We start from the raw sequence: 27,732 nt of genomic DNA, 5'->3' as shown, positions 1-27,732 counted from the left end.
ATTAGTGACTCTGACTTTGCCTTCTGTTTGTGTAGTTTCAGCGGGGCCTCCCAGGTTGAGGAGGAAGGGAAGGAGAAAGGAGAGAGGAGACACTCTCATACTATTCTCAGTATCACCGACTCGCTCACTCTTCCCCTGCTGTCCTCGCCCACCTCCTTACCCCGCACCTCTAAGACCAGTATGGGTGAGTTTAAACCCATGGACGCGCCCTTAAAAGAGTACTGTCTAGAATAGCACTCGACTAATTATGTATTTCATGTATAACATCGCTAACTCTCTTTCCTTTGACCCCTCTGCTCTCTTACTAGTACCCAGCCCTGTCGGCGGACCTCCGAGGATGACTCGTTCCAACAGTATCCCAACACACGATGTCTCTCTGGAGCTGTACGGAGCATCTCCGCTGGGCAGCACCCTCTCATTGGCTGAACGCCCCCGCAGCATGGGAATGGTTCGCTCCGGATCCTTCAGGGACAAGGAGTCCGATGAGGGTAAGCCCTCTGAATTATTTCAATATCTGTTGCATGAAAACCATCCAGTGTTGTTGTGCAACTCAGTTTCTAATTGGTTTATTTTGTTGCTCTTAATTATCTCTTTTCAGTTCATGGGTCTGTTCTTTCTCTGGCGTCTAACGCCTCGTCAAGCTACTCCTCGGTGAGTGTGGGCGGCATGCAGACTCAGGTAGCTACACTTCAGTGTGTGTTGTGGTGTATCTATGTTTGAGTGGGTGTAGATGTTTGTCTGTACAGTGATGCTTTACTCTCATTTCAAACTTTAAAAAGAGACAAGACTTTCTCCCAAGGTATTGAAGATACATCATATTAGTCTCCTCTCCTCTCCTTTTGTCTTCTCTAACATCTTGACTTGTATCCCCCCTGCTTACAAAGGCTGAGGAAAGGATTCAGGGAGAGGTAAGTGTTCTTTCCTGCTCTTTCTTCTTTTCTGTCTCTGTTTCTGACCTTTCATCCATCGCTCTCATCTCTGTTGTCTGTGGGAGAACAAGTCCGTCATTTTTTTCATGAACAACATCCACTCCAAGTCACTCGTGTAATGTCAGCCATTGTCAGCTGAAGAAACTGTGTTTTCCTTCCAGTGTAACGTATCTGTTTTTCCTCACAGCAAATCCGTAAACTGAGGAGGGAGCTGGAATCGTCGCAGGAGAAGGTGTCTAATCTGACGACACAGCTGACAGTAAACGTATGTAGTGTTTGTCTTCTATCTTACTAATCATTAATAAATGGCAGCGCCCACAGGTATATGAACCGAAGAATGTATTTTCCTTTGTAGCAGTCTTACAATTTCCTCTTAAAATATGCAAATTCTAACATTCTATCCCCAAGTGGATTTAATCTTTCCCTCTCATATATGTCCCTCACAAGGAAAATATATTTTAAATAAACAATCAAATGAAAAGATGGCCGGGGCTGCCAACCATATAATGTAAGTCAAATGTAAGGGAAAGAGTCAAATAAAAAAAATGTACCAGATAACAAATCATAAGCATAAAGTTGCTTCCAACCACACTCTAATCTATTTGAATGACATTCGCCATAATTAAAACGACTAAATATACCTTTCACCTCGAGGCAACACATTTGTAGTAGCCCCTCCCTCCAATTTTACACCCTAATACTTGTCATTCATCGAGATGAACTGTCCACCTCAATGACATCTACCCTGAGGCAGAGGTAACTGATACTGATAAACGACACACGACATACTAAAGACATCACGTGTGTTAAGTCAGGGTGCCTTCAACTGTTTTTTCTTTTGTTTCTTACTGCTTTATGTAAAAACAGAATTGTATAGCACATTAAACTGTATTCGCTTTATGTTCGACTTGAGTACCGCCAGCAACTCAAATCCTCTCTCAGCGTTCCTTCACAAACACTTTATTTCTCACACAAGACAAGATATGTACCCTTCAGGTAAAATAAAAAAGAGATGCATAGAGAGAGATTTAAAATCCAGGCCGTGGCGTATCAGTCATAGATCATTTCTGTGCGGTCTCAGCACGTTTCTTATCCATATGGGGCCTGAATAATGCTTCTCCTGAACCTCTCACCAAACCACTTAGCTTTGGCACACACACACACACACACACACACACACACACACACACACACACACACACACACGCACACGCGCGCGCACATACACACACACACACACACACACACAGAGAGGTACCTTGCCCTTTATCTCTACTCTACAAGGTTCTTTCTATACGACCACCATGTCAGCGTTTCCATTATTCCAAGTGCAGCAATACAGCTCACTCATTATGCATGGTTTCATCCAGCACACATCAATCAAGTATTTTGTGTGTGAGTGTGTGTGTGTGTGAGATTTTTTCATACTGTTTGACCTCATTATGCAAGGGTAGTAAATAGGCAAAACAGATGCATGGATCACAACCTGATTATGTGCTGGATTAATGACTGTGCCGTATGCAGTACCATACTGTATTTTACATTCTATGAAAGAGGGGGAAAGCAATTTTCCCTTCCTGCTCAGGTGTGTGAGAGATTAGGGAGGAGGAGAATTTTCCACAGCCTTTGTGTGTTATTCGTCCTTTTAGCATCTCCTAAACAAGTGATAAATGGCAGAGGAAATCTATTGAATCTATTCCTGTTATTACATTTTTATTAGTTGGTGTCTACATGTAAATGATGCTGTCACAGACTGTTAATATGGACACATAAAATAATAATTACCTGTTAAACGAAAATGTATTCTTGCTTTTGTCTTTCATCTTTTCCAAACAGGCAAATCTGGTGGCTGCCTTTGAGCAAAGTTTGCAACTGATGACAACTCGGCTGCAGAGTCTGTCAATAACCCAGGAACAGAAGGTAACGTGACGGCCACACTTTCAAACACAAACAATCACAAACCTGAATTACAGCTGCATTGCAGTCTCATAAGCAGTCCGAGCAGGCAGCGTTGTGCTACCGCGGAGCGAGACGTCTTTGATCACCGCCTGCGGTGAAGAGCTGAATGTAGGTTAGAGGCCAAGGCTGCAGTCCCACAGGGTGACTTGCAGTGAGAAGAGGACAGAGGATTAATGAAAAACAACTTGCATGTGCACTCACACCAAACATCCCATTGCTGCATTCTCCAGCCTTTGTATCTGTTTGCGGTGTATAAATTGATCAGAGCCCACGGCAGTGTTCAGTGTGTGCATAAATGTGAGGAGTCTCTCTCAGCACTTCATGCCTTGCTGCTCTCACTGAAAGGTCCGTCTAGACCACTCTGGAAAAAGTCTTTGTTGTTCGTGCCAGCGCATTGACCTGTGCAGCTCAGCCTGGAGCACAGGCTCTTTCACCTTGTGGAGGTGGGCCGGGCAGCTCTATTTAGAGTGGAGTGGGATCGACTTTAGCACACAATAAGCAGCACAGAGAGTCTCTGTTGTTCTGAACTCTTTGTGCTTTAACATTGTGAGGGGATCAAGCCCGCCAGGTGTATGAGCTCGTACTGTGGGTTTGAGTTGTAGTGCTTAACTGAAACATCAGACAATACTACCGCTCCCCCCAAATAAATAGGAATATATCAGTTTTTATTTTAAACATTAAAAAACGTACCAAACTATCTCATCAACATCTTTATTTGTTTCATGTCACTATACAATGTGAAGTGTAATACTACATAGTCATTGTCCGACTGCATTAGAAAAATATAATAACATTGGTGTGAGATAAACGTAAAAAAGTTAAAATAGAGGTAAGTTACAGTTAAAATGAGAAAATAAATAAATAAACTGATGTGGGTATGAATGAGGTAATGATGAAACAGATACAAACCAATTCATCCCACCCCAACTCACTGACATTTATTAAATGTGTTTGTGTAGGACACAGAGCTGTTGGATCTGAGGGAAACCATCGATGCTCTGAAGGTCAGGAATGACGAAGCCCAGGCTGTCATACAAGGAGCCTTAGACACCCCGGACAACATGAAAGGTTTGGAGCTGGACCACTTGATCTTTCTGTCTTCTTCTGTCTTCTCTGCGCACCGTCTCTGCACATTTGCTTCTTTTGATGTTTGATGTTTTCTTGTTTACCAGACATGCGGATTCGACGTCAGAATTCATGTGAGAGCATCTCCAGTCTCAACAGCCTGACCAGCATGTCGAGTGTGGGCAGCTTGAAGGACCAAGATGCCAAGAAGAAGAAGAAAAAGAGCTGGGTAAGAACGCACGCTTCATACAGCATTATAGACCATCTAAAACTGCAACGCAATCCTCAAGTACCCTCGATCTCTGCTCATTGACCTCCCTAAACTACTGATTGGCACCCTGTGTCTATGAATATTACATTTGAACGGATGTAATTCAGTTGGAGTGGCAATCAGCAGACACGATGATCTCAGTTTAATCACCAACGTTTATAAATTGCAGTTCTCAAATTGTGTTTCTGCTCATTTGAACCATGCTTTGTTCTGTATTTTGTTCTTAAAAACATAAATTTAAACATCATTACAATTTTGTACAACTTTACCAAGTAAACTGACCCAGCTAGGTTCTTAATCTGCAAAAACATGCACTAACTATTCTTTGATCTATTTGCAGAAAATTAAGCTTAAAGGAATAGTTTCTCATTTTGGGAAATACACTTATATCTTCCCAAACGTTTCAATCACTCGCATATCTGTCTGTTGAAATGAAGCCTCTTAGCTTAGCTTAGCTTAGCATAAAGGAAACAGCTAGCCTGGCTCAGTCCTAGCAACCTCACAGTTATGACAATACACCAGAAAGTGTGTTGGTGATTTTAGGTGGTGCTGTTTCCTCCTTATGCTAAGCGAAACTAATATTTTACGGACAGACATGAGAGTGGTATCGATCTTCTTCTCTTACTCCTGACAAGAAATTCAATAAGTGTTACCCAAGATGACAAACCCCACCTTTCATTTTTAGCATTTGTCATCTTGACAACAATCCTAATCCTTTTTTCTTTACTTCTTTTATTAATTGATGCAGTAACCCACTGAATATTGGTTTAATCGTCTGTCTCTCCCTCGTTCTCGCTCATCCTCTCTGTCTGTGTAGCTGAGGAGCTCCTTCAACAAGGCATTCAGCATTAAGAAAGGCTCCAAAACATACTCAGACATTGAGGAAATTGCCACACCCGACTCCTCAGCGCCCAACTCCCCAAAGATGCTCCATGAGGGGGCAGAAGAAGTAGAAAGCCAGTTCTCATCCCTCAAAACATCGGCCTCTGCTACCTCTTCTGTGTAAGTACACAAACGCCTTACTCCACCTCTTAGCTCAATAGTGAATTAGACAGTTTAGACTTCATGGGGGCCTGGCCCTGATGAGTGCATTGTTCTCCTCCAGGATCATGGAGACCACTGAAGAGGGAGACGATGACGAAACGGCGGTATCGGACTTACGCTCAGAACTCTGGGTGAAAGAGAGAGAACTGACAGACATCCGACTGGAGGCCTTAAGCTCTGCACATCATCTGGAGCAGCTCCGGGAAGCCATGAACAGCATGCAGGTTTGTTTTGCCTGCTTGTGCATATTCAGTAAAGTCAATACCTGAAGTATAACTGATATCTTAAAATAACTTCAAATGTTTACCTTCCTATGACCTAGTCAACAGTGGAGAACCTGAAGGCGGAGAATGACCATTTAAAAACGGGCTCCGGCCCCACCTCTTCCACCTCCCAGCCTTCAGGCCTGGCGTCTCTCCTGGGGCCCTCACTGAGGCAGCCGATGAGCATGTTCCTCACCAAGTCCTTCAGTCTCAGTCTGAATGATTGTAAAGATCCAGGTAAGAGACACATTTGGAATTCCACCTATTTTCAGTTCACTTACATGCACAGCATACATACAAATTATATTTCTATACTCTTTTCATCCATTTTCTTTCCTTCAGTCTTTGCAGACGTGTCTTCAGTTGATGCGTTAAGTGTGTCTTCCCAGCGGGATGAGGAATGTGCACGCGTGCTTGTCCGCATCGGAGATCAAGTAGAGGTAAACACAGAACACCTTTTAAATCGACGCAATGTCCAATGATGTCAGCAGCATTAAATCGAGCAGCTGGGAGATTGTGCACTCATTCCCTCTCTCTGTCTTTGTAGGACAGTAAACAGCAGCAGGAGTTCTACCTCGGCTCAGTGCTGGTCAGTGCGAGCACTAGCTGGCCCGCTCTCGACTCTATGATATCTAAGACTTTCAAGGTAAGTCTCACTGCGTAGACATTAGTGGTTCTAACAAATAGTGTATCGCTGTGTTTTGACAGGTCAGTCCTTACTTATTTCCTTTTTTTTGTTTTTCTCCAGGACTACCTGACTCAAGTGGACCCGACTGCCAGCCTGGGTCTGACCTGTGATTCGCTGCACATGTTCCAGCTGTGCCCGGGAGTGCAGAGGGTGATGGGAGGGGACAAACCACAAGCCGCACCTTATCGTTGTTTCAGCAGCGGTTCAGCTAAAATACTTGTCACTTTGAAAGGTTAGTGAGTGTCCTCGACTGACGTTAGAAACCATACTAGTAACTTAAAATTGAGTATAATCCACTTTCATTTTGATTTATTTCCTATCTTTTAAAGCAGCCACTTGTCTCTGGTTTATTTGAGTCGTTTTACAGAGTGCTTTTTGCCCTCATTTTACTTTTTGACATTTTTTGATGCAATAGTGCTCATGAATGCACCAATAGGGAGAGTTTACAAACAGTCCCTGGCCGCTCAACACTGTACTGCCTTGTAGTGATTACTCAGCTTTGGCAAAAAAAATAAAGGCAACAAAATCTATATTGTGATGGTTTTTCTCCCTCTACAGACTCAATTTCATTTTCCCACCTGAGAGAAATAAAAATAAACCAGTTTGTGTGTAGATGGTAGGACATTTTAAAACAATTGCTTTGCTTCTGATGTGAAATGACACGCTATTTGTAGATAAATTGTTAAAACATGAAAAAGCATCAGCATTTCCATGTTTTTCACATACCATGTTCACAAGTATTTAACAGTAAATATTACCGGTATGTAAATCCAATTGCTTCTCCGCTCTCTCTCTTTCTTCCCTGTGTCTGCCTCTCTCTAGGTCTCAGAGAAAAATGTGTTGACTCACTGGTGTTTGAGACTCTGATTCCTAAGCCGATGATGCTGCACTACATCAGCTTGCTGCTGAAGCACAGGCGTTTGGTTCTGTCTGGGCCAAGTGGGACAGGAAAGACTTATCTGGCTCAGCGTCTGGCCCACTTCCTTCTCCAGCGCAGCCGGACTGAGTCGTCCGAGGCCGACCATGAGACGTGCCTCCTCGGTCGCAGCGCTGCTGTCACCTTCAACATGCATCGGCAGTCCCAGAAGGTAGCGCGTGACGCTGGAGTTTTGTCAGACCGTTATCTTGAAGTCCTTTTTCTATACAAATGTGGATCTCTGCACACAGAACCTATGAATTCACCTGTCCTTTCTTCAACAGGAGTTGCAGTTGTATCTGTCCGATCTTGCAAATCAGATTGACAGAGAGAGTGGAGGAGAACTGCCGCTGGTTGTTATTATAGATGACATTAGTGATTCAGCAGCCATCACTGAGCTTGTTAACGGAGCACTCACCTGCAAGTATCACAAATGGTGAGTCTCTTCAGACAGTTACGCTGTTTCACTAAATTTCACTTGAATATTTCATGAAAGTACATAATATCCCCTGTTGATGTTTCAGTCCTTACATCATTGGGACAACCAATCAGCCTGTGAAGATGTCCTCTAACCACACTCTACACCTTAGCTTCAGGTGAGTGCAAAGAACATGTTTACCTTGCCTCCTCTTATTTTGACACATTTAAATACAAAATGAAGCTTTCATATGGAGTAAAAGAAACGTTTTTTTGCATATGACGACAGGATGGTGATGTTCTCCAACAACGTGGAACCGGCTAACGGGTTCCTGCTGAGGTACCTGCACCGTAAAGCTGTGGAAGCCTACCAGGAGAAGGAGCAGGACTCTGCACGCCACCAGGGTCTTCTCCGAGTGTTGGACTGGATCCCTCAGCTCTGGTACCACCTCCACACTTTCCTGGAGAAACACGGCACTTCAGACTTCCTCATAGGTGAGAGACAGCTGACAGGGTTAAAGCGGAAAACAGGGAACATGGGGGGATAATTGGATTGGGAAAAAGAGATTGGTTAACATGGAATGTTGCCTTCTTTCAGGTCCCTGCTTCTTCCTATCATGCCCAGTATCAGTGGCAGAGTTCAGGCAGTGGTTCATTGACCTGTGGAACCACTCAATCATACCGTACCTGCAGGAGGGAGCCAAAGACGGCATTAAGGTGAGCACACGGATATCCTGCATAGTGTGAAATTAGTGCTAACAACAACGAGACATTCATTCCATTACCTCTTCGTCTATATTCTCTCTCAGGTGCATGGGCAGAAGGCAGTATGGGAGGATCCAGTGGAGTGGGTGAGGGGGACTCTCCCATGGCCCAACGCACAGCAGGACCAGTCCAGGCTCTTTCACCTACCTCCCCCCAGCATAGGTCCGCTCAATGAGGAGAAGAAGCCCCCCAAAGATACACCTCCACCCATCACACTGGAGTCAGATCCACTGGTAAGAGTGAAGCTTTCTGTTGAGATGGGGGACTAGTTCAGGGCAGAGAGGATGCGTGGTAGGCATGCAGGTCAGATGTCGATCGACAGAAAATGAATTGGGAAATGTTTTGAAAATAGACCAAGAGGATATATTTTTTCAAATACGCCACTGAGGTTTTGCACAGGTAAAATAAAATAAAAGCTACGCAGTTCATTTTTTCTACACATTAACACTTAACATGCATCAATATAATAATTCATCAGATGTTATTTAGCAGCACTTAATGCAGAACAGATGAACTGCAGCTGGGCTCATTTGCATCCACAATCGTAATACTCTGCTGTAGGTTGAAAAATGTAGTGGCCCTTGCAGTGTCATTAATACTCCACCACACATTGACCGGTAGCAGACACTCAAATGTGATTATTTACTTGTTTCTTGTTGTCGGGGATCGTTGTTTGGACCACACAACAAATTTGAAGATGTCGCTTGGGCTCTAGAAAGTTATGATGGGCAGTTCACGATATTTTCTCACATTTCATAAGCCAAACAATTATCTCAATAATCATAGAAATGTTTGTCGAGTTAGGATCCTTAGTTGCCATTTGAAGAAAGAGTACATACATGCCAAGCTAAATCTAATAACCCTGTAAAACCAAACATTTCTCTCTGTCTTTCCCTGCGACCCAGATGGCCATGCTGCTGAAGCTCCAGGAGTCGGCCAACTACATCGAGTCTCCAGAGCGGGAAGGGTGTCTGGATCCCACTCTGCAGGCTACACTTTGAGAATAACATCCGACTGTCAGTCAATCTACGGACTCTTTATTTGAGACTGACACAGCGGGTGCAGTCCCAATGAGACTTCAAAGACTCAATAATTAACTTAACTGTGTGCTCAGTGAGCAGCTACAGAGCTAAATGTAGAGGATATATGGGGAGAGTGATTATGGCGGAAGGGTTTGCTGTACGACGCTATCAGATAGCTGCTTTGATAAGAAGCTGTGATGATCATGTCAGGGAAAGATGTCGACTTGTCTCTTCTCTGCCCTCAGTTTGTTCCAGATGGGTTGTTGTTAAATCTGCAAGTGCATGGTAACCGGAATAGTATGATGCAAAATATGACCTATAATCCCATTGATCAAAGCCCATTGTTTTGTTTTGTTTTCTTCTTGGCTGCCACAACTTTCGCCACAAACTATTGGTGCTTCATTTCAGAAAGAAATTAACCTCAGAAGTAGCTCTGATTCCCTCAAAAAGTAAGTTCATCACTTGACGTCAGCCAAAACAAAATGCACTTTATTTTCTACTTGTGGTATTTGGACTTTAGGAGGCTGTGTCAGTGACTGTGTCTAGTGGGAATCATGCAGTTCATTAGTAATTCCTCTAGATGGCAGCATCTACTCCTGCCTCAGTGCTCTCCTGGTGGTCTGACTTATCAAAGGTGCTCAGCAGAGCATAACACACACTTTAGAACAGAGCTTTGAAAATGGCCTTGAATGTTTTTCTTCTCTTCAGTTCACCCATTGTGTCATTCATGACTTGAATATCAGAACAACAAAGCTGTAAGAGTGGCATGCGTGGGTGAATAATGAATGAGAATCAATGAATCGGTTTTAGGATCAGCCTGTAAGTAACATGTCTTAATCGGTGGACTCAGTAGCCACTGGTTTCCACAGAAACTGACATTGACCCCTCTCAACATACTGTATTGTAATCTGCCCAGACGGCCTAACATTTCGGGCTATGCTTGCGTATATTCTGTATTTAGATATCGGTTTCAAAACCCAAAATTATATTGTGATAGATACAGCTTTGAAAATCTTGATTTTGTAGGATTTTATACTGAGCCATCTTCAGCGATCATCTGTATACAGCAGCTATGTATACCTATGCCATTATCGACAGCAGCAGGAAACACTTCTGTCTTCGCTGTCTTAAAACATCAGTAAAAAAAGAACTGCCATCAAGTGATAATAATCTGTCCAAAAAAAAAAGCATCTCCTTCCTCGTTGCATTTGCTCCTTCTCGCGCATTGTTTTAAGAGTAACTGTAAAAGTAAGGGCTGGGGGATAAGAAAGGTTGAAATTAATTTTTAAGTGGCTTCCTCTTATTCCTTCCCTTCATTTGTTTGCACATAATATATGTACGCGTACTAGATTACAGAGAGTATTTATTGCTCACACCTTGACTGTCCTCGTGATGAAGGAAGAAAGAGAGAAAAGACGTGTAAGAAGAGGAAACTTTTACCCTGAAGTACCTCAGACTGCCATATTCTGTCCAGATGTTCCTCTACTGTCCAAACAGGGTGCTGGTGTTAAGTAGAGACACGATGCCTAAAAGTCTATCTGTGCCTGAAACACAATTGGCCTCAAGCTGCTCTCCAGCTGCTTTAATCTACCACACCTCGATTAGAGGAAGCGTCATCACTTCCTCTCACCTACTCTGATGTCACTTTAATGTCATCACCTTGATGCCCAGATTTAGGTGGAGAGTGGGTCATTATTTTTGACCTTTTGGCTGGTAGTCATGGCTGTTAGCTAAGATGTTGAGTTTGCCAGTTAACTCTGCAGTCGACCACAATGCGTATCATGGCTGGGCTGCGATTTGACACCATTTTAAATGTAAGTGTGAAAGACTTGCCATCTTTTGTGGACTTGCCTGAGAGTTGGAAGCAGTGTAAGAACAGATATTAGCATGGAGATGTAATGTAGATGCATGTATCCCTGCTGTGTTGCCATTGGACCTACCACACTTAACCTTACCACGGGGGGGGGATTTTTATTAACTGGATATCTTCCTCTTTTCACGTTGTTTTTATTAAGAGCAGACATTTGTTTTTATTATGCAAATATTTGTAAAGGTTTCTCTCTCTTTTGTACATGACATCACTATTGTAAACACTGTAAATAGTCAGTGCATCTGCGACAACAATCACTAAAACGTGTAGAGATCTAAGGCAAGACATGGCCCCTGTATGCAGAAAACGGGCATCCTTGGTGGTTTTATTGTCTTCCTCCAGTGGGAAGGCGCACTTGGCTTAAAAGGGGGCCTAATAATGGTTGTATGGCATGTCTCCATAAACACATCAAATCCCATATGTCAAACATTGAGCAATGGACACAATAAAGTCATGCCATTCTTCACATCACCACCTGTCTTGGCTGTGTTTACATTCAGTTATCCACGAGGGGGCGCTAATACTTCTGTATATGATCATTTATTAGGCTCTATCGACATTGTATTTGGATGTGGTCGTTTTTGCATTACAAAATGTGATTCGGCATTACTTAAATGTTGATGTAATTGTTTGTAGCTACAAGTTAGAAAACTGTGTTAATCATTATTAATATAAACAAGCCCGGGTTGTCATAGGTACTCCAAACATGGATGAGGATGTGGCTGAAATAGGGGGGGGGGGGGGGGGGGGTATTAAAGTCAGGGGATGGGTGGAGTTGTCTCCAGGCCCAGCAGCCCTCACGCTACATATATTACTTAAGATCCCTCCTGGCTCTTTCATCCAGAGGACTGGCCGTCTGTCAGCACGATGCCAAGCAAACCTGCACCCATCAAGAAGTCCCCAGCCAAGAAGGCTGCAGAGAAGGCGCCTGAGCCCGTCCCGGAGCCTGAACCGGCCCCCGTAGAGGCTCCACCTGCGGTTGCTGCACCTGTGGAAGCTGCTCCGACTGAGGCAGCTCCCGCAACCGAGGGAGAAGCAGCCCCAGCAGAGGACACCCCCGCTGCCGAAGGAGGCACCCCAGGTACCCTGGGACTAAGGGCGCCTTGATAACCACGGAAATCTCTCCTGACATGCAGTGCTAACGGTTAAACTACGTTTACTAATCTTAGCTAGATCATGGACAGGTTTGACTTGGAGTACTTGATCTTAGGGACTGCTGCCTTTTAATTAAACGTCACTTGATTTTGGAAGCACTATATGTTGCCAGTTTATTAGGTACACCAAGCTAAAACTAATTCCAATAAACGAGGCTAAATAGCAAACACCTGTCAGTAAGATAAAACCTATAATCATAGTCGAAGATACTCAGTTTTACTGGAAATTGATAAACTTGATGAGTACACAATGCAAACACAGTTTGACAACTCAAAACAAATCCTCAGTCCTAGTCTCTGGTCTGATGGCTCCAACACACTAAGCGTGCAGCAAAGGTGCACGTGCTCTAATGTCTTAACTCTCAAGGTATAGTATCAAACTGAGTGTGTGGACTCTTGATGCTGGTAATCAGTGGTTATTCAGGCTTTGAAGCTATGAAAATAAGAACAATTTTGAAACTATAGAAGACTGGGAATTGTAGTACCCAGAAGTCATTATACTTCCAGAAACTTACATGAAAGAAAAACACCAATAACTACATTCGTGAAAAGCATTTCATTCACTATTTTCTCCTGGATCCACTGTAGATCTCTTCACTTGCCAACATATTGTAACGGACTGAGTGACATATAATGTTAACCTGTTATGTTCAGTGTTATTGTGTTTACAGAAATAAGTTGTTCTACGATGTCATCTAAGATTGGTTATTGCATTTACTGAGGTCAGTGAAGGCCTCATGCCTTGTGAAGCTGTAAAACCTGTCAATCATCGTAACTACCTGGGCACACATTAGCGCACCTGGGATTGGCAGAGAGAGTGAGGGGGGGGATGTTGTTGTTTGTGCTGGTAACTGGTCGAGAGTCAGTCTATGACCGGGAGCAGGTGGTTAAGCATGTAGAAGAACGTTTAACGGTGTTGACTGTTGTTTGGCGTAGGCTACGGCCCACAGTAGCCTGTGTACTGTCCACTAATAAACCACAACCAGTCAGATAACGTCTCGTAGCTTTCAAGGGTCGCTACAATATATTAAATCGAACAAAATAAATGCATGTAATATTAGGATGTTTATAGTGATTGTTGAAGTGCATTTTGCAGGAACAGTTCTTGTGAGAAGCAGCACACAATGCATGGGACCGGATGTAGTCCAGTGACTGGCATTGTTGTTGCCTGCCAAGCTCAACATGTAACCCCGAACTGCAGCTGATGCCACAGCCACCGAGGAAGCCGACTCCTACTGAGTGTAAACACGCAACACAAGCGGTCCACACACACAAGATGCAATGCGTGATGTGTGTGTTTGTGCCCCACTGTGCACGACTCGTGTGTGTGTGTTTTACTTGCTCATCATCCGTTGTGTTTACTGATATTTCCGTTTGTAAAGTTCATCTTGTGTAAATTTTCCTCTTTGAGTTCTTTGTCTTTTTACCCAACCCACGAGGTTTCACTTTTTGGACACGTGATGGTCTTCTGCTGTGTGCAGATGTTTTACAGTGTCTCCAACATACGTCAGTTTTGGGTTCATAAATGCGCTCTTGTCGCAGTGAATACTGAAAGCTTTGTTCCCACGGCTCCGTTCTGCTGCTTGCTTTAGTGTATCTTGAGAGTGTATCATGATCAAATTAGCTTGAAACTGATTGAATCCCAGCGTGAGTAATATCACAGTGTAAGTCACTAACTGGCTAATGGCATTCTAACACTAGCTGCTGCTCCCGCTGCTGAAGACGATGCTGCTGCTCCCGCAGACGGTAAACATAAACCACCACAGAGACAAAAACATTACTACTCAACCACAAAATACAAACAATGATGACTGATTTACTGAAAATGTCATCGAAAAAGTGCCATCCACCATGCTTCCCCAGATGTGAGTAATAGTGGATTCTTAACAGAACCTCTTCTTAATTTCCAGTGAAATGATTGTGCAGGTTGGAATGTCACTTTACACAAAAGCTGCTCTGGGTATTGTTTTATCTCTAAAACATTAACTTCCTGCTTGTTTGATGCTAGCTGCTCCAGCAGAAGCTGCTGTCGTTGAAGAGGCCCCGACGCCCCCACCTCCTGCAGGTAACACCAGCATTTACACTCTGCTGCTAGCTTGGTCCTGCTACACCCAATCTAGGGTGATGACAAGGACAAAGTGAACACTTTGGTTTCAGTATCAAATTCCTTACTTTGTTTAGAAGCTGGAAGTCGCAAATATTTGATATTTTGGCTTCAATAACGACTAAAACCATCATTTAGACATCAAAATAGTTGCACATCATTTTCAGTCAGTCAATTCATCGACTCATCTTTGCAGTTGTACATCAGGTGACGACTCATTATGGAAATGGTTGTGCAGAATTATAACACGCATCATTTTACTGGAAACCATTCTGAATTATTGATAAATCGATTGTCCAAGATAATATTCTGCAGCTATTTTGATAATAGGTTAGCAATAATTTGTTCCAGCTTCTCAATTGTGTCGATTGTCTTATAAATTTACAAAACATTTGAAAATGTCCCCTTGGGTTTAAGGACATTTGTAAAAAGAAATCGTATAATCGAGACAATAATCTGCAGATGAATTGATATTGAAAATAATCTGAAGCTTCAGTCCGACACACATGTTGTAGAATGAAGGCTATGTAGGAATTCTCAGTGTCATTTTGGCTTCTCTTACTGTCCACTTCAATCCTGAACTGATCTGCACTGTTCAGTCCCCACCAGCGCTCCTCTGGACATATCTGTGGACGATGTGACCGACTCCAGCCTCACCATTAAATGGAACACGCCAGAGACCATCGGAGACTCGGGCCTGGACGGATACACCATCGAGTACTGCAAGGATGGAAGTAAGTCTGTGTGTGTGTGTGTGTGTGTGCGCGTATGTGTGCGAGGCTGCACCTGTCCCCAGAGTGTCAGAGGGCAGATGGACTGATAGCCGTGTCCAGGCCGTATACGGCAGGAAGCATTTAACCGGCTGTCACTGGACTGTATCTCCTCACACCACTTTTAGAAGTGTTCGTTTGCTCAGATGACCGCATGCCTTCTGAGGTTTCACCATGGAGGCCGAAGTGTATGGTCAGGTTGTTTGTAAACTTGTCGACAGGCGATAAACCATTTAACATGTCCCCTGAAAGGATGTTTTACAGGTTTCAGGAGGAATGTGTGTGTAAAAACACATGTTGCAGCCTTAACAAGCTATCATGACATGCAAGTGAAAGCTACATACTTTACCAACACAAAAACTGTGTTCCCCTGCAGCAACGGACTGGGTTGTAGCTCAAGAGGAGCTGACCCCAACTAACTGCTACTGCATCAAGAATCTCACAGCCGGTGACCTGCTGCGTGTGCGCGTGGTGGCTGTAAACCGCGGTGGCCGCAGTGAACCTGGTACACTTGCTGAGCCCGTGCCCATCCGGGAGATTGGTGGTGAGTAGCAGCCGATGTTTTACAAAGTGACCAATTATAAGGGGAAGTCCAAACAGCCCAAGCAGCAATTGCAACCTATCTTCTATCTTGTATGGCTGTACATTAGTGTAACGGTGTGCAAAAGTGAGGAACATGTCCATTTCTCTGTCCACGTCCAAACAAAATGTCCCGGCAAAAGAGTTTATCACTGATGTAAGGGCAAGTTATGAAATGTCTTGCCTCCAACCTTTTCATCAGGAGCTCGCTGGCAGTACTGTAACTTATGACCTATGGGGGAAAATGCTCATGTCACAAGCAGGGAGGAGGAGGAGGAGGAGGAGGAGGAGGAGGAGGAGGAGGAGGAGGAGGAGGAGGAGGAGGAGGAGGAGGAGGAGGAGGAGGAGGAGGAGGAGGAGGAGGAGGAGGAGGAGGAGGAGGAGGAGGAGGAGGAGGAGGAGGAGGAGGAGGAGGAGGAGGAGGAGGAGGAGGAGGAGGAGGAGGAGGAGGAGGAGGAGGAGGAGGAGGAGGAGGAGGAGGAGGAGGAGGAGGTGGTATTAACTGCCGGGCGGCTAAGATGGACTGCACGGATGTATGCACATAAATCTTATAGGTGCAGACAAGACCTTTCATTCGCTGTAAATCATCCTTACGCTTGTCCACACGTCTTCAGTCCTTCAAATAAGAAGGTGACACACTCGCACATTTTGTACTTCACTAAATATTTTACTTTTAATTAAATGAACCTTGTTTTTTGCTGGTAGTGCCCTAAAGGACTAAAAGAGATGTAAAGCTAACAATAACGTGTTACACAAACATTAAGAAAAGATAAGTGAACATGGAAATATGTATATTACCAATATACATATGTATATACTTTGTTTTAGACGGTTGGGTTTTTTTACGACAGGTTGCACATTAATTGACAGTTACAATGTTTAACTGCAGGATCATTTGCAGTTGAAATACATATTTGGAACATAAGGTACGACAGTGGTTCATATTAAAAAGACAAATACAACTGATTGACAAAAGTGCTGCGACACCGTTTACACAATAAACATTGGTTTATTGACAGTTCAGGACCATATAGGTTCAAACATGGGTCCTGCAGTGGTTCACTGTCTGGCACTTCTGCTGCATCCGTCTTTGAGATGATTTAATGGAAGACTGAGTCAGGTAAAGGAAAACGTTGAGCTAATGAGTCATCTGGCAGCCATATTTGTTACTGACTTCAACGCTGTCAGTGTGACCTCACTGTCACTTTCTCACTTCAATTTAATGGCGCTGGCTCTCCAGCTGTTCTGTCGTCTGGCACGAGCATCACTTCATGTCTTGCAATAAATAAACACTCTATATAATATAACATGTCTTCATTATGCTCTCTTCAAATTCACTTCAAAGTCACTTTTATTATGTGATGAGAAATATTAGCCACTATTCCTCTGACACTGGTTTATGTTAGAAAGTGCAGCAAAGTGACACTATCAGCCTCTTCTTTGCGTCATTAAACTGACATTTGTTTCGTTACCAAAGCTGTGAATTTCCATCAGTGCTCACACCGAGTCACATTGACGTGGTGGAGACCTGAGCTGACATGTCCCAGTAATCCACTCTCAGAAGGGCAGCTTAATGTGTCCGAGTGTATTTCCTGGTCGGGCTTCAGACTGCAGCGAACAAACAGGAAACAAGTAAGTGGAGTAATGCAGTCATGCCACAAGAACTGCTGGTCAACTGAGGAGAGTGACACATGAGCCTAATTGATGGATTCTGGGTGGATTGTTCAGGGGTAAATTCAGCTGTCCTCAACAATCACTCATCTACATACAAGCTTCTAATAAAGACACACTGTCCGGCATATGCTGAAAGCCCCCCACAAAGACACTTTATCCAGAGACAAAGACGGATTATGAATTGTTTGCAGGAGGACTTGCTGGCTGCTGTAATGCCAGCAACACTTCTGGGCATTGCTGGGAAGGGGGCTGATTAGCAGGGATTACTGTTTGAGCCAAATCTGGAGGCAGACCTGAACCTCATGGGGATGGCCGGTTCCAGGGTTCCATATCTCAGCCTCTGCAGCAATGATATGGTGACAAATGTAAGGACGACGAGGATGAGACGCATTGGGCAAGAAAGCTGGTTAAAAGCGGAGCAAAATAACGTGGAGAAGGAGAAACGAGTGGAGAAGGAGAAACAGAGTCTGCTGCAAGGAGAGAGAGGTGATGGAAGGCAGCAGGTTTGATGTATCCTGTAAGTTCAAAGAGCTTTTCAGACATTTGCTGCTTCTGCAGAAACATGCAAGGTATGCTGTTCCTGATATTTAGCACCCGGCCATCCAACATAGAGGGTGAATTAAATGACTCAAGTCCCAACTGCGGTGAAATTTCATCCGTATCATTTTATCCACAGCTCGAGCATACAAGCAGTTATCGCTGTTGATTTGGGTGTGTTTAGTTTCCAATCTGTTGTACTTAATGGTTTCTACATGTGGTGTTTGACCCCTCCAATTAGTTAAAAAAAAAGTGGTGACAGCTTCCTGCTTCATCTTTGTGCATTACAGGAGGGAACACATGTCGGCATTTATCCAAGTGTCTCATCACCAAAGCTATTTTAAGAGCTGCTGGATGCAGGGTCTTCCTGTTTGACCTCTCTGCCCAGATACTGTACTTTTCCTCTTTCTTTAGCTAGATCTCCTATGAATGACTACTCGTGGATTTATTTTTGGCTTTTAGTGGAGTGTTGTTTGTTGTTTGAAAGATGAACGGCAAATGTTTTGTTTGTTTAGTATTTTTGCATGTGTATGGTATCTAATATTCTGTTCTTTATACGTGTCTTTGTCTTTGTGTAAGTATGATAAATTGATTATTTTGATTCAGATTTTGATTATCGATGAATTGTTTAATATGGTCATTTAGAATTTCTCAGAGCCCACAGTGATGTCTTCAATAAGCTTTATTTGTCGAATCCAGAAGATATTTAATATATAATTATATGGCAAAGAAAAGCAGCAAATTGTCCCGTTTTAAAAGCTCAGACCAGAGAATGTTTGGCATTTTTTCTTGAATGAAACAATAAATCGATTGTCGAAATAGTTGCAGATTCATTTTCTGTTGATTAATCAACTAATTCTTGCAGCTCACACTAATAAATTACAATCATCATCCTTTATAAAAGACTAATATAAAAGAAAGAAAACATTCACACGAAAAAGTTTAATATCAAAAGTATTAAAATAGAATTTTGTGATAAGTTTGGATCGTTGGTCCGTCTGAACTAACTTGGGTGTTAATTTGAGCTCCTTCAGTCATGTTCTCTCGTCAGCTTGCTGCTGGCCGCTCTATTTAGGTCTTGTTGACCTGTCCTTTTGAGCATACTGTACATAACCCCACTTTGAAGATACAAATGGGAAGTTTGTACACTGCTGGCTGGTAATGCTAGAAAACGTTGTCAAGTGGGGGATTTCTTCACGAAGGTCTCCAGGTTATGTCCGCATAAAAACAATAGCCAAGATAGAAGATCAACGCATCTGGCTTTAATTCTTGTTTTTCAGAGCGTCCCAAGGTCCGCATTCCCCGCAATCTCAAATCCTGCTACGTCAAGCAGGTTGGAGATCAGATCAACCTGGTCATCCCCTTTCATGTAAGCTGCACGTATACTCAGTCTGTATAGTTCATGAATAAAATGTGCAGTTGGCACAGACAACTTTACAGTCATCCCGCTGCACCTTGCATCTTCTCGTCTCGTGTTTCTCCTTTTTGCAACTCGTCAGGGAAAGCCCAAACCTGTGGTGTCCTGGCTTAAGGACGGTCAGCTTGTGGATACAAGGGTCAACATCAGGAACAGTGACAAGGACACCATCATATTTATCCGCCACGCTCAGAGGGAGGACTCTGGTGTTTATGAGATTAGCGTTAAGGTGGACAGCTTTGAGGACAAAGCCACCATCACCCTTCAAATTGTGGGTGAGTCGCACGTGCTTATGTTTACACACCAGCAACACACTTGGATCCACATGTTTGTGTGCGACAGGTGTGAATGTGGACTTATTTCAGACCTATCTGTTGAATCGGCTCAGCCGGTTGTGCAGCTGGCTTGTTGACTTGTAGGTTCTGAGGCTCGTGACTTGCTCCAGCAGAAATTCTAATCACCAGCCAGCATGCATCACACCTCTAACAATGATGACCGTTGACCCTGCTGTCAGCTGCTACTGTTAAAATGTGTGGCCTCATGTTAGAAGCATTACCATACAAAGCTCACTTTTGATCCTGGGAGCAGACACCGTTTGTGCTGTGAGGAAAACACTGGTCATGCTTTTAATCCTTTATAAGTACTTAGAGTAATGTGTCTCCTCAGACCGGCCCGGCAGTCCTGCCAATGTGAAGCTGTTGGACACCTGGGACTTCAACGCTGCTCTTGAATGGACCCCTCCCAAGGATAATGGCAACACAGAGATCACTGGATACACCATCCAGAAGGCCGACAGGAAGACCGGGGTATGGCAGATGTATACTCGGCCAATCACATTGTCAGAGTGATTTGCAGTGTTTTTAAACTTGTTGTATTCACTCTGAACAACATCTACTGACATCTGGAAATTGGAAACACAAGTACTACATGCCGACCAATTAGAGGTCTTGTAGTTTACACGTGGGATCTCATGTCTCTCATGTCAGCTATGGCATAGCTTCTAAGCCAATTTTGAATATTGTATTTGTTTATTCGTGATGTCACTTCATTGACTGGGAATACTGAGAATAATTGCACTACACACTTAACTTACATACAAACTTTGAGTTTAGACTTTGACATGGATCTTCTTTGATCTAAGCGCTGTATTTGAACATCAAACTCTCCCCAACGCCTTTCTCCCAGTTACAATATAGATAAAATCTTCTCTAATCAGATGGTCTGGATGAGATTGCCATGTCTCTATTTTCCTGGGATTTACTGAAGAGTCTATCAAAATACCAATAGGTCTTTTTAAAGTTGTGACTCATGGTTCTGGAGGGGAACTGGCAGAGATGTAAGTGGATACCGCTGCCAGGGAACATTGAACATATTTAACAACTACCAGAACAGAACCTACAAGGCTACATTTGTAGGCGAGGACATACATACTACTCACACGCCATCGCGTTCTATAGTGTAGTTTTCTATCCGTCTGTTGTGTCTCCACCGACAGGAATGGTTCTCGGTGCTGGTGCACCACCACAGGCTCACTGCCACCATCACAGATCTCATCATGGGCAACTCGTACTCCTTCAGAGTGTTCGCTGAGAACCAAGTGGGCATCAGTGAGATGAGCGCTGTCACTAAGGGGGTGGCCACCATCCATAAGACAGGTGATCTTCTTGATTAATTCCTTAATTCTTCTAAGGTCAATGTGTTTATTATGATGGAGCGTTTATTGGCAGTGCTGCTCTACAAGTGTACTACTTATACTTTAATGAGCTGCATGAAGTGTACGAGAGTCTTGAATGTGTTTATAAAGCTAGGACTTGAGTGGAAATGGCTTTGGCACTGCTTCAATCTTAAATGGGTAGCTCTCTTGACTGGTGCTCAGCTACTGAAATCATTTTAAAGAGGCTCTGACAGCATTAAGACAGCTGGCAGGGCAAATGTTTATCTTCGAGTGTGTGTGTGTGTGTGTGTTTATACAGTATTTACCTGTGCCTACCTTCTCGCTCTGTCCCTTTTCATTCGTGACACAACTACTCTGTAGCCATTTCTCATGTGAAAAGCCAAATGCAACACTATGAAAGCTTCCTCAGAGAGACCGACTGAAAATGTGTGCCGTTGTGCCCGTATTTAAATGTCTCCCACTTCTCGATGAAGGCCGGCCTCACTCCTTCAAATGTGAACAATGAATGAAAGATTACTGGGCAGATATAGTGGTGTCAGAATTATGAATGAAAGGGATTTTGACAGTGTGGGAAGTGACGCAGTAGATTGTAGTGAGAAAATAGAAAGAGTTCCCAAAAGAAAGAAAGGGAGAGTGAAAGTGAAAGATCTTTTTCTGTGAACTTTCACCAAACTGCCACTTGTAGCCACAGTGGACACAATAAACTGTCCTGTGCTGTCAATATTTTTCTGTCCCTTGAATAAGTACAGACACGTATTGTAAGAAGAAGAAGAAGAAGTTCTGCATGAGATCTTGTTCCATGTGTCCGCAGGTATTGTCTACAAGCCTCCCGAGTACCCGGAGCGTGATTTCAGCGAGGCACCCAGGTTCACAACACCCCTCACCAACCGCACTGCCACTGTGGGATACACCACCAAGCTGCTGTGCTCTGTCCGTGGATGCCCCAAGGTCAGACACTCCGAGCTATACACTTTATATAATAATAATAATAATAATAAAACATGTATATAACTATACAACTGTTCATACACACACTGCAATTAGCATAGAAGTGTGTCATGCCCATCACCCTGTTTTCAGGTTTGTGCTCATGTTTTCACTACCTATGATTATATCTTATCGGTGTATTGTGTCCAGGATCACAATAGTGTTCCTATCATGCCTACCTTTTGTTTTTCCTAAGGGCCCTTAATAAATCATTTAAGGGTGTGATACACTGCTTCAAATGAGGTCTTAATGTCACTGCGATAAACATCCGCTGTTGAAGTGGGGCAGGGCTCGCACTGGAATGTCTCTGTGACGTTTCAGCATGTCTCTCACTGTGCTTGTCGACTGCTGCTCTGGTTAAACATATCTTTACAGTTGTCTGGCTGACGCAGACGGCTTAGGTGGCAGGCCGTGGTGGAAATGCAGCTGATTATGCGTCCTAGCTGTCCTTGACCAGTCGGCAAGGACAGCAGCGGTTGAACAGTCTGCACATGCCAGTGCATTGGAGACAAATCAAACAGGAGCTAATGTAGGACTCAAGTGAAGAGGGACTACCAGTAGATATAGGGCAATTCCTCTGTCTCTTGCTTTGTGTTGATCTCTTTTTCTCTACATAGCTCTTATAAATAAAATGATTTCACACTGGGCATGTTGGAGCATGTGTGTATTTATGGTATCTGGCTGAGAGTCCAGAGTCATTGAGGACTGCTGAGTGAGGTCCAGCATAAAAGCCTTCAGCGTGATAAGTTGTCCTGCTGTGTCTGATAAAGAGCCGTCACATACAGTGGCAGAGACTACATGGGTAGCTGTGAGAGAGGAACAGCGAGATAAGCAGGGAAGGCAAAGAAGAGACAATGATAAGAAGTGTAGTCTGCTGTCCTGTCATGGCTAAGTGGAGATGAGGCTTTAACACAGAAGGTGCTATTTTTGCCAGCAGCAAAGTTAGCGGTGTGACTGGGTATATTTAGTGTATCAGAGAATAACATACATACAACATGTTTGACCTTCTTTACCATCTATGGTTAAATGCCAGTTCACAAACTTTCTAAAATAGAAGAAAGATCTATTTCGAAAACTTGACGAAAGCAGCGACACAGAACTAAATCTGTTTCAGACATCGGTGAGGAAGTGTTGTTCAAACCCTTCTGAAATGTCTCAGCTGAGCTGAAATCCAATAACCAGAGTCACCGTCAAGAAGCCGGACCATGCGGAAATCCATGCAGGGAGAGTGTCACTGAAGCCCAGAGCAGCACATACCTGAGGAGACTTGTATTACTCCCATTCTACCCAACTGTCACACTCTGTCTGAGTTTACAGGAGGACAAGTCATTTGGATGTCCAAAGACTGAAAGTCAATGTTGTAATGGTAAATAGATGTCACTTTAGAGACCACAGCTCAAAAAGAAAGAGGTGTGCCAGAAGCTAAAACTGTTCAATGGATTTTGGAGTGGCACTTCGACGAAACAGGGAAGGTATATTTGAGCTACACTGTTGTTTATAAATGTCTCCCCTTGTCCTCTCAGCCTACGATCGAGTGGTTGAAGAATCAAGTGATCATTGGAAAAGACCCCAAGTTTCGTCAGATCTCTACCCAGGGCATTTGCTCCCTCGAGATCCGTAAACCCGGCTCCTTCGACGGCGGTGTGTACACCTGCAGAGCCAAGAACCAGCAGGGAGAGGCCGTGGTCTCCTGCAGGCTGCAGGTCAAACGTACGTATCTAAAGGCAAGCAGAGGATAAAGTGTTGTGCTAAATATGAATCTAAAACTAGCAGCTCGGTAGCTGTGCATAAGGATTGGAGGCACGTTCAAAGTTCACTCATTGACAAGTTGTTGTTTTTTAATCTGTACAGATTAAAATACTGATTTTTGAAAGATTCTGTTAACTTTGGACAGTCAGGTGGATTGTTTCCCACCGTTTAAAGTATGTATGCTAAGCTAAGCTGAATAGCTGTTGACTGTTGCTTGATATTTACCTTACAGACAGAAAAATGCAGTGGTATTGATTTTTTCATGAACTCTTATCATGAAAACAAATAAGCTGCTTTTACCAAAAATGTCAAACTAATCATTGATATTTGGGACATTTGGAGAACCTGTTATTGGTCCCAGTTGATAATTCCAGCTTTCATGTCTACACATTTGAACTAATAATGTTCCAGAACTTTATTCCATTAAAACATATTTAAACTGTATATTCCTCTCCTGACAGAGGTTATTCTTCCAGACAAGGAGAAGAGCAAATAAACCAACACCAAACTCCAGAGGTAAGAAGCAGAGAGACATATCCACTGCTGTGCAAGACGGCCTGAGATTGTTCAACATGTCACCAGTGGGAGCACATTTCATTGCTATATATCTTTCTCCAATGTCTCATGAACAAAATATCCATCAACGTGTGGCTACTAACACTAACAACACTGCGTATTACTGCTTTGACACATTTATATGATACTGACAGTTGTTGGAGATACAGATTGGCACACTGGCAATAGTCTTATGCTTGCTGACCAGCCATGCATTGCAGTGTTCTTAAACTCATAGCATCGCATTAAAAGCAATAACAGCTCATTTGTCCTTGCCTCTTGCCCTCCTCTTGCCTTGTCATCTGTGCAGCCCACGTCTGCTCCCTCCTCATCCCTGCTTTTGGATGTGGTAATGTGGCAAAGATTAATGTCAGTCAAATGGAAATACCAAAATTGCTGTTTTTACAGCGTTAACGTTCCTATTTATACCCTCACTATTAGGCAGACGCGTTTGGGTTTGGGTATTGGCGCTTTCATATAAGCTTTTCAAATGCCCAAGTGGTGTAGCCTTTCACGGAGAGCCAGGATTTAATCACAGTGTAATTTAAACTGCTGACAAGAGAAGCCTCATTCAAGTATTTTTAAAAAATGAGCGAAGTGACGAGAGAAGGTGGCAAGATTTAAAAAAAGAAGGGACAAAGAGATGGAGACATTTAATCTGGGAAGAATGATGAGAGAGATTAATATCGTGTTGGTAAAGGGATGTACCGAATAGTTAAAGGTTGTCAAAGATTTAGAGGGAATGATAATGGTTTTACCTTACTGTGAAAGACATACCACTGCTTCTTTTTACGGCACTGTGAAACACAATCCCTTTCATCCCTGCTGTACATTCAAAATATTTGAGCGAGGGGCCAATTCGATTATGTAATACCTTTTTAGATGGCAGGTCTCTCATATAGCTCCCTTCCCCTCCTAACCTTGTTTCTCCTCCCACTTACTGACTACCTTCTTAGCATAAACTGCTCTTGACTAGAATCTGTGTTCACTGCATTAAAACAGTAGACAGTTAGCTTTGTCAGCATGTTCGCTATAGTTTGTACTGTTAACGCTGTTACCACCGTAACCGTTAGTATGTCGAGAGCTGTTGAGAGGCAGTCGAAATGCTCCCAATCTCGTATTATGCACCTTTTAAAGAATGTTAACATGTTTTCGCAGGAACCCAAAATACAAGTATGTACCTGAATATGAACATATGCCCCCTTTAAGAATTTGCTCTCAGGTGTACTCTCAGGAAATGATTGTGGTGTCATTTTGTACTTAAAGGAATGCTTCACCAATTACTCCCCCCGTTACCTCGAACTCTTGAAGAAAACTCTTGGTGTTTCTCGCATGCCTCCACGGTGAAGGAAGAATAAAAAGATAAAAAGAATCATGAACTTGGGCCGTGTCTAACAACACCAAAGCTATATTAAAACATTTGTTTACAAACTCACACAATTCACACAGTATAATCCAAGTCTCATTTATCCAGTTGTATGCTCAGTACGTCCAGAACACATGCAACTCTGCTTAAACCACACTCACACGGACGAGTAGCTCGCCTGCTCAGTGTGAGTCTGTTGTTATGGAAGTTATATTTTATAGTCAGGGTTTAGCAAATTTGGGGGAATACTGAGCATACAACTGGATAAGTTAGACATTGATTATTCTGCACGAGCTGTGTGAGAGTTTGTATACAGATGTTGTATACATGCAAGACAAACTAAGTTTTCTTCAAGAATTCAAGGTAATTGATATACAAACGGTCATTTTGTGAGTGAAGCCTTGAACCTTGAATATTGGGCCTACATTTGTCATGTTAGTTGTTTGACGTGCAGCAACTAAACAGGATGCAGTTGATATGCTACATGCACACAACAAAGCTGACCTTCAGCAGGGTCAGGGACAAGTGTGTGTTCACACTATACAGCAAATGGAGTCACATTCCTGCCTGCCTGAGTGTGGCTCAAGTGATCCCATCTTAATGCATCCTCAATGCGCATGCATTCACGCCTGTATTTACAGCTGTCCACATGACTAAAGATGCATTTTCATGCCAAGTGTAAACTGCGCCGTATAGATGACATAATCATGCTGGTGAGTTTTTTTTGGATGCTGTCCCATAAGGCACAGTGATGTCAAAGCGGCACTTCACAGCTTCTGAAAGTTACTCCAGATGATTTGACACAAAGCCAAACTCCTCACGTTACCACAAGTCAACGGCCAGAGTGGAGGGCTTTGAGAAGAAGAGAGAATTGGCTAAGAGGGCAGAAACCGAGCCAGCTACTCTTTGATGGAAAATTCTCTCTCGCGCGCACATAAAAAAACCTCAAACAAATCCACACTCTCTCGCAGCATATTCATGGCTGAAGTGATTCTCATCACCACCTCATTTGTCTCTCCTATCTTGCCCAGAGTGTTTGAAGAGGTGAGGGTCTGTGCAGCAGTGTGTACATAATGAAGAAAGGGAAAGAACAACAAACCAACATCCCCATATCTATTTCCATCCCGACTCACCCACTCCACCCAGTATGCAGGGAAGACCCACGCCTCCCAACCCATCCCAGTCTGTTAAATGTTGTATGTTGTTTAAGTAGGTGACATGTATGTAAGGATATATTTACAATGTTTTCTTTCAGCCTGTGTCCATATGCTGTTTGTTACAGTGTATATATGTACTACTCAATAAAACAGTGAAGCCTTGGACATGCTATTGCAATGACTGTATGGATGTTTAATAAAAAAATGGTATTTTATGACATGTTATGTGGATTTTTACACACATTTTAAACATTGCTACAAATAGTTTTAGGATAGAAGCAATTTTTATGTTGGGTTTAGATGCAAGTTTTTGTCATAGAATACAAGCAGACTGATCTGTTGTGCTCTGGCTTTAAGGAGATTGCAAGCTGTCATTGTGATTACAAACAAATGTTATACAGCCAGGTAGATAGTTTTGGATTCATCAATAAGATATCTGTCTCTTGGATATTTGTGGGTGGAATTTTTGTTTGTTTTGCTGAAATCATTGACAAATAACATGGGAAAATCAACAGAAACACAAGTGTCATTCTACCAAAAAAATAATACAGGTGGTAGAATGTGTTAGATATCTTTAAACCTCTGTACATATGACACCAAAACTATCTGCATGACTAAATACCACCAGTGTTCCGTAGTGTTTGTGCAATTTGGGTGAACGGATCCTTTAAAATAAATGAATACTCATCACCACCCCTTAGGCTTGAAAGGTGGCTTTTGAAAGTGTCTAGCTTGCTCTTTCACAATAGATGGCAGCTACAATCAGCTTTGATTCTTCTTTATAAATCCCTTATTCTGT

General features: G+C 43.0%; 2 protein-coding genes across 2 annotated transcripts in view; both read left to right on the top strand.

Moving 5' to 3' along the window:
• nav1a (neuron navigator 1a) overlaps nucleotides 1–11,664 on the top strand; it is a 74,808-nt gene extending 63,144 nt beyond the window's left edge. The window contains exons 12-32 of the mRNA XM_079273538.1: nucleotides 36–184; nucleotides 309–488; nucleotides 599–678; nucleotides 885–908; nucleotides 1,117–1,194; nucleotides 2,766–2,849; nucleotides 3,848–3,956; nucleotides 4,061–4,182; nucleotides 5,042–5,226; nucleotides 5,330–5,492; nucleotides 5,591–5,768; nucleotides 5,874–5,971; nucleotides 6,079–6,177; nucleotides 6,280–6,451; nucleotides 7,042–7,307; nucleotides 7,420–7,571; nucleotides 7,660–7,731; nucleotides 7,842–8,047; nucleotides 8,151–8,269; nucleotides 8,362–8,550; nucleotides 9,223–11,664. Of these exons, the coding sequence (XP_079129664.1) occupies nucleotides 36–184; nucleotides 309–488; nucleotides 599–678; nucleotides 885–908; nucleotides 1,117–1,194; nucleotides 2,766–2,849; nucleotides 3,848–3,956; nucleotides 4,061–4,182; nucleotides 5,042–5,226; nucleotides 5,330–5,492; nucleotides 5,591–5,768; nucleotides 5,874–5,971; nucleotides 6,079–6,177; nucleotides 6,280–6,451; nucleotides 7,042–7,307; nucleotides 7,420–7,571; nucleotides 7,660–7,731; nucleotides 7,842–8,047; nucleotides 8,151–8,269; nucleotides 8,362–8,550; nucleotides 9,223–9,318 (2,821 nt within the window). The 3' untranslated portion in view covers nucleotides 9,319–11,664. The remainder of the gene's footprint in view (nucleotides 1–35; nucleotides 185–308; nucleotides 489–598; nucleotides 679–884; nucleotides 909–1,116; nucleotides 1,195–2,765; nucleotides 2,850–3,847; nucleotides 3,957–4,060; nucleotides 4,183–5,041; nucleotides 5,227–5,329; nucleotides 5,493–5,590; nucleotides 5,769–5,873; nucleotides 5,972–6,078; nucleotides 6,178–6,279; nucleotides 6,452–7,041; nucleotides 7,308–7,419; nucleotides 7,572–7,659; nucleotides 7,732–7,841; nucleotides 8,048–8,150; nucleotides 8,270–8,361; nucleotides 8,551–9,222) is intronic.
• A 374-nt stretch (nucleotides 11,665–12,038) lies between these two features.
• Nucleotides 12,039–27,096, top strand: mybpha (myosin binding protein Ha). The gene is made up of 12 exons (XM_079273264.1): nucleotides 12,039–12,290; nucleotides 14,372–14,428; nucleotides 15,067–15,201; nucleotides 15,614–15,781; nucleotides 19,308–19,396; nucleotides 19,527–19,719; nucleotides 20,111–20,250; nucleotides 20,940–21,099; nucleotides 21,931–22,067; nucleotides 23,630–23,816; nucleotides 24,317–24,371; nucleotides 26,808–27,096. The coding sequence occupies exons 1-11, from the start codon at nucleotides 12,077–12,079 to the stop codon at nucleotides 24,349–24,351; spliced, it is 1,515 nt and encodes a 504-aa protein (XP_079129390.1). The 5' UTR covers nucleotides 12,039–12,076; the 3' UTR covers nucleotides 24,352–24,371; nucleotides 26,808–27,096.
• The last annotated feature ends 636 nt before the right edge of the window (nucleotides 27,097–27,732 follow it).

Source organism: Melanostigma gelatinosum, assembly GCF_949748355.1.
Source record: "Melanostigma gelatinosum genome assembly, chromosome: 8".
In the NCBI taxonomy this organism is placed as follows: domain Eukaryota; kingdom Metazoa; phylum Chordata; class Actinopteri; order Perciformes; family Zoarcidae; genus Melanostigma; species Melanostigma gelatinosum.
The sequence above is the reverse complement of the archived record's forward strand: the minus strand, read 5'-3'. Positions and strand labels throughout refer to the sequence as shown.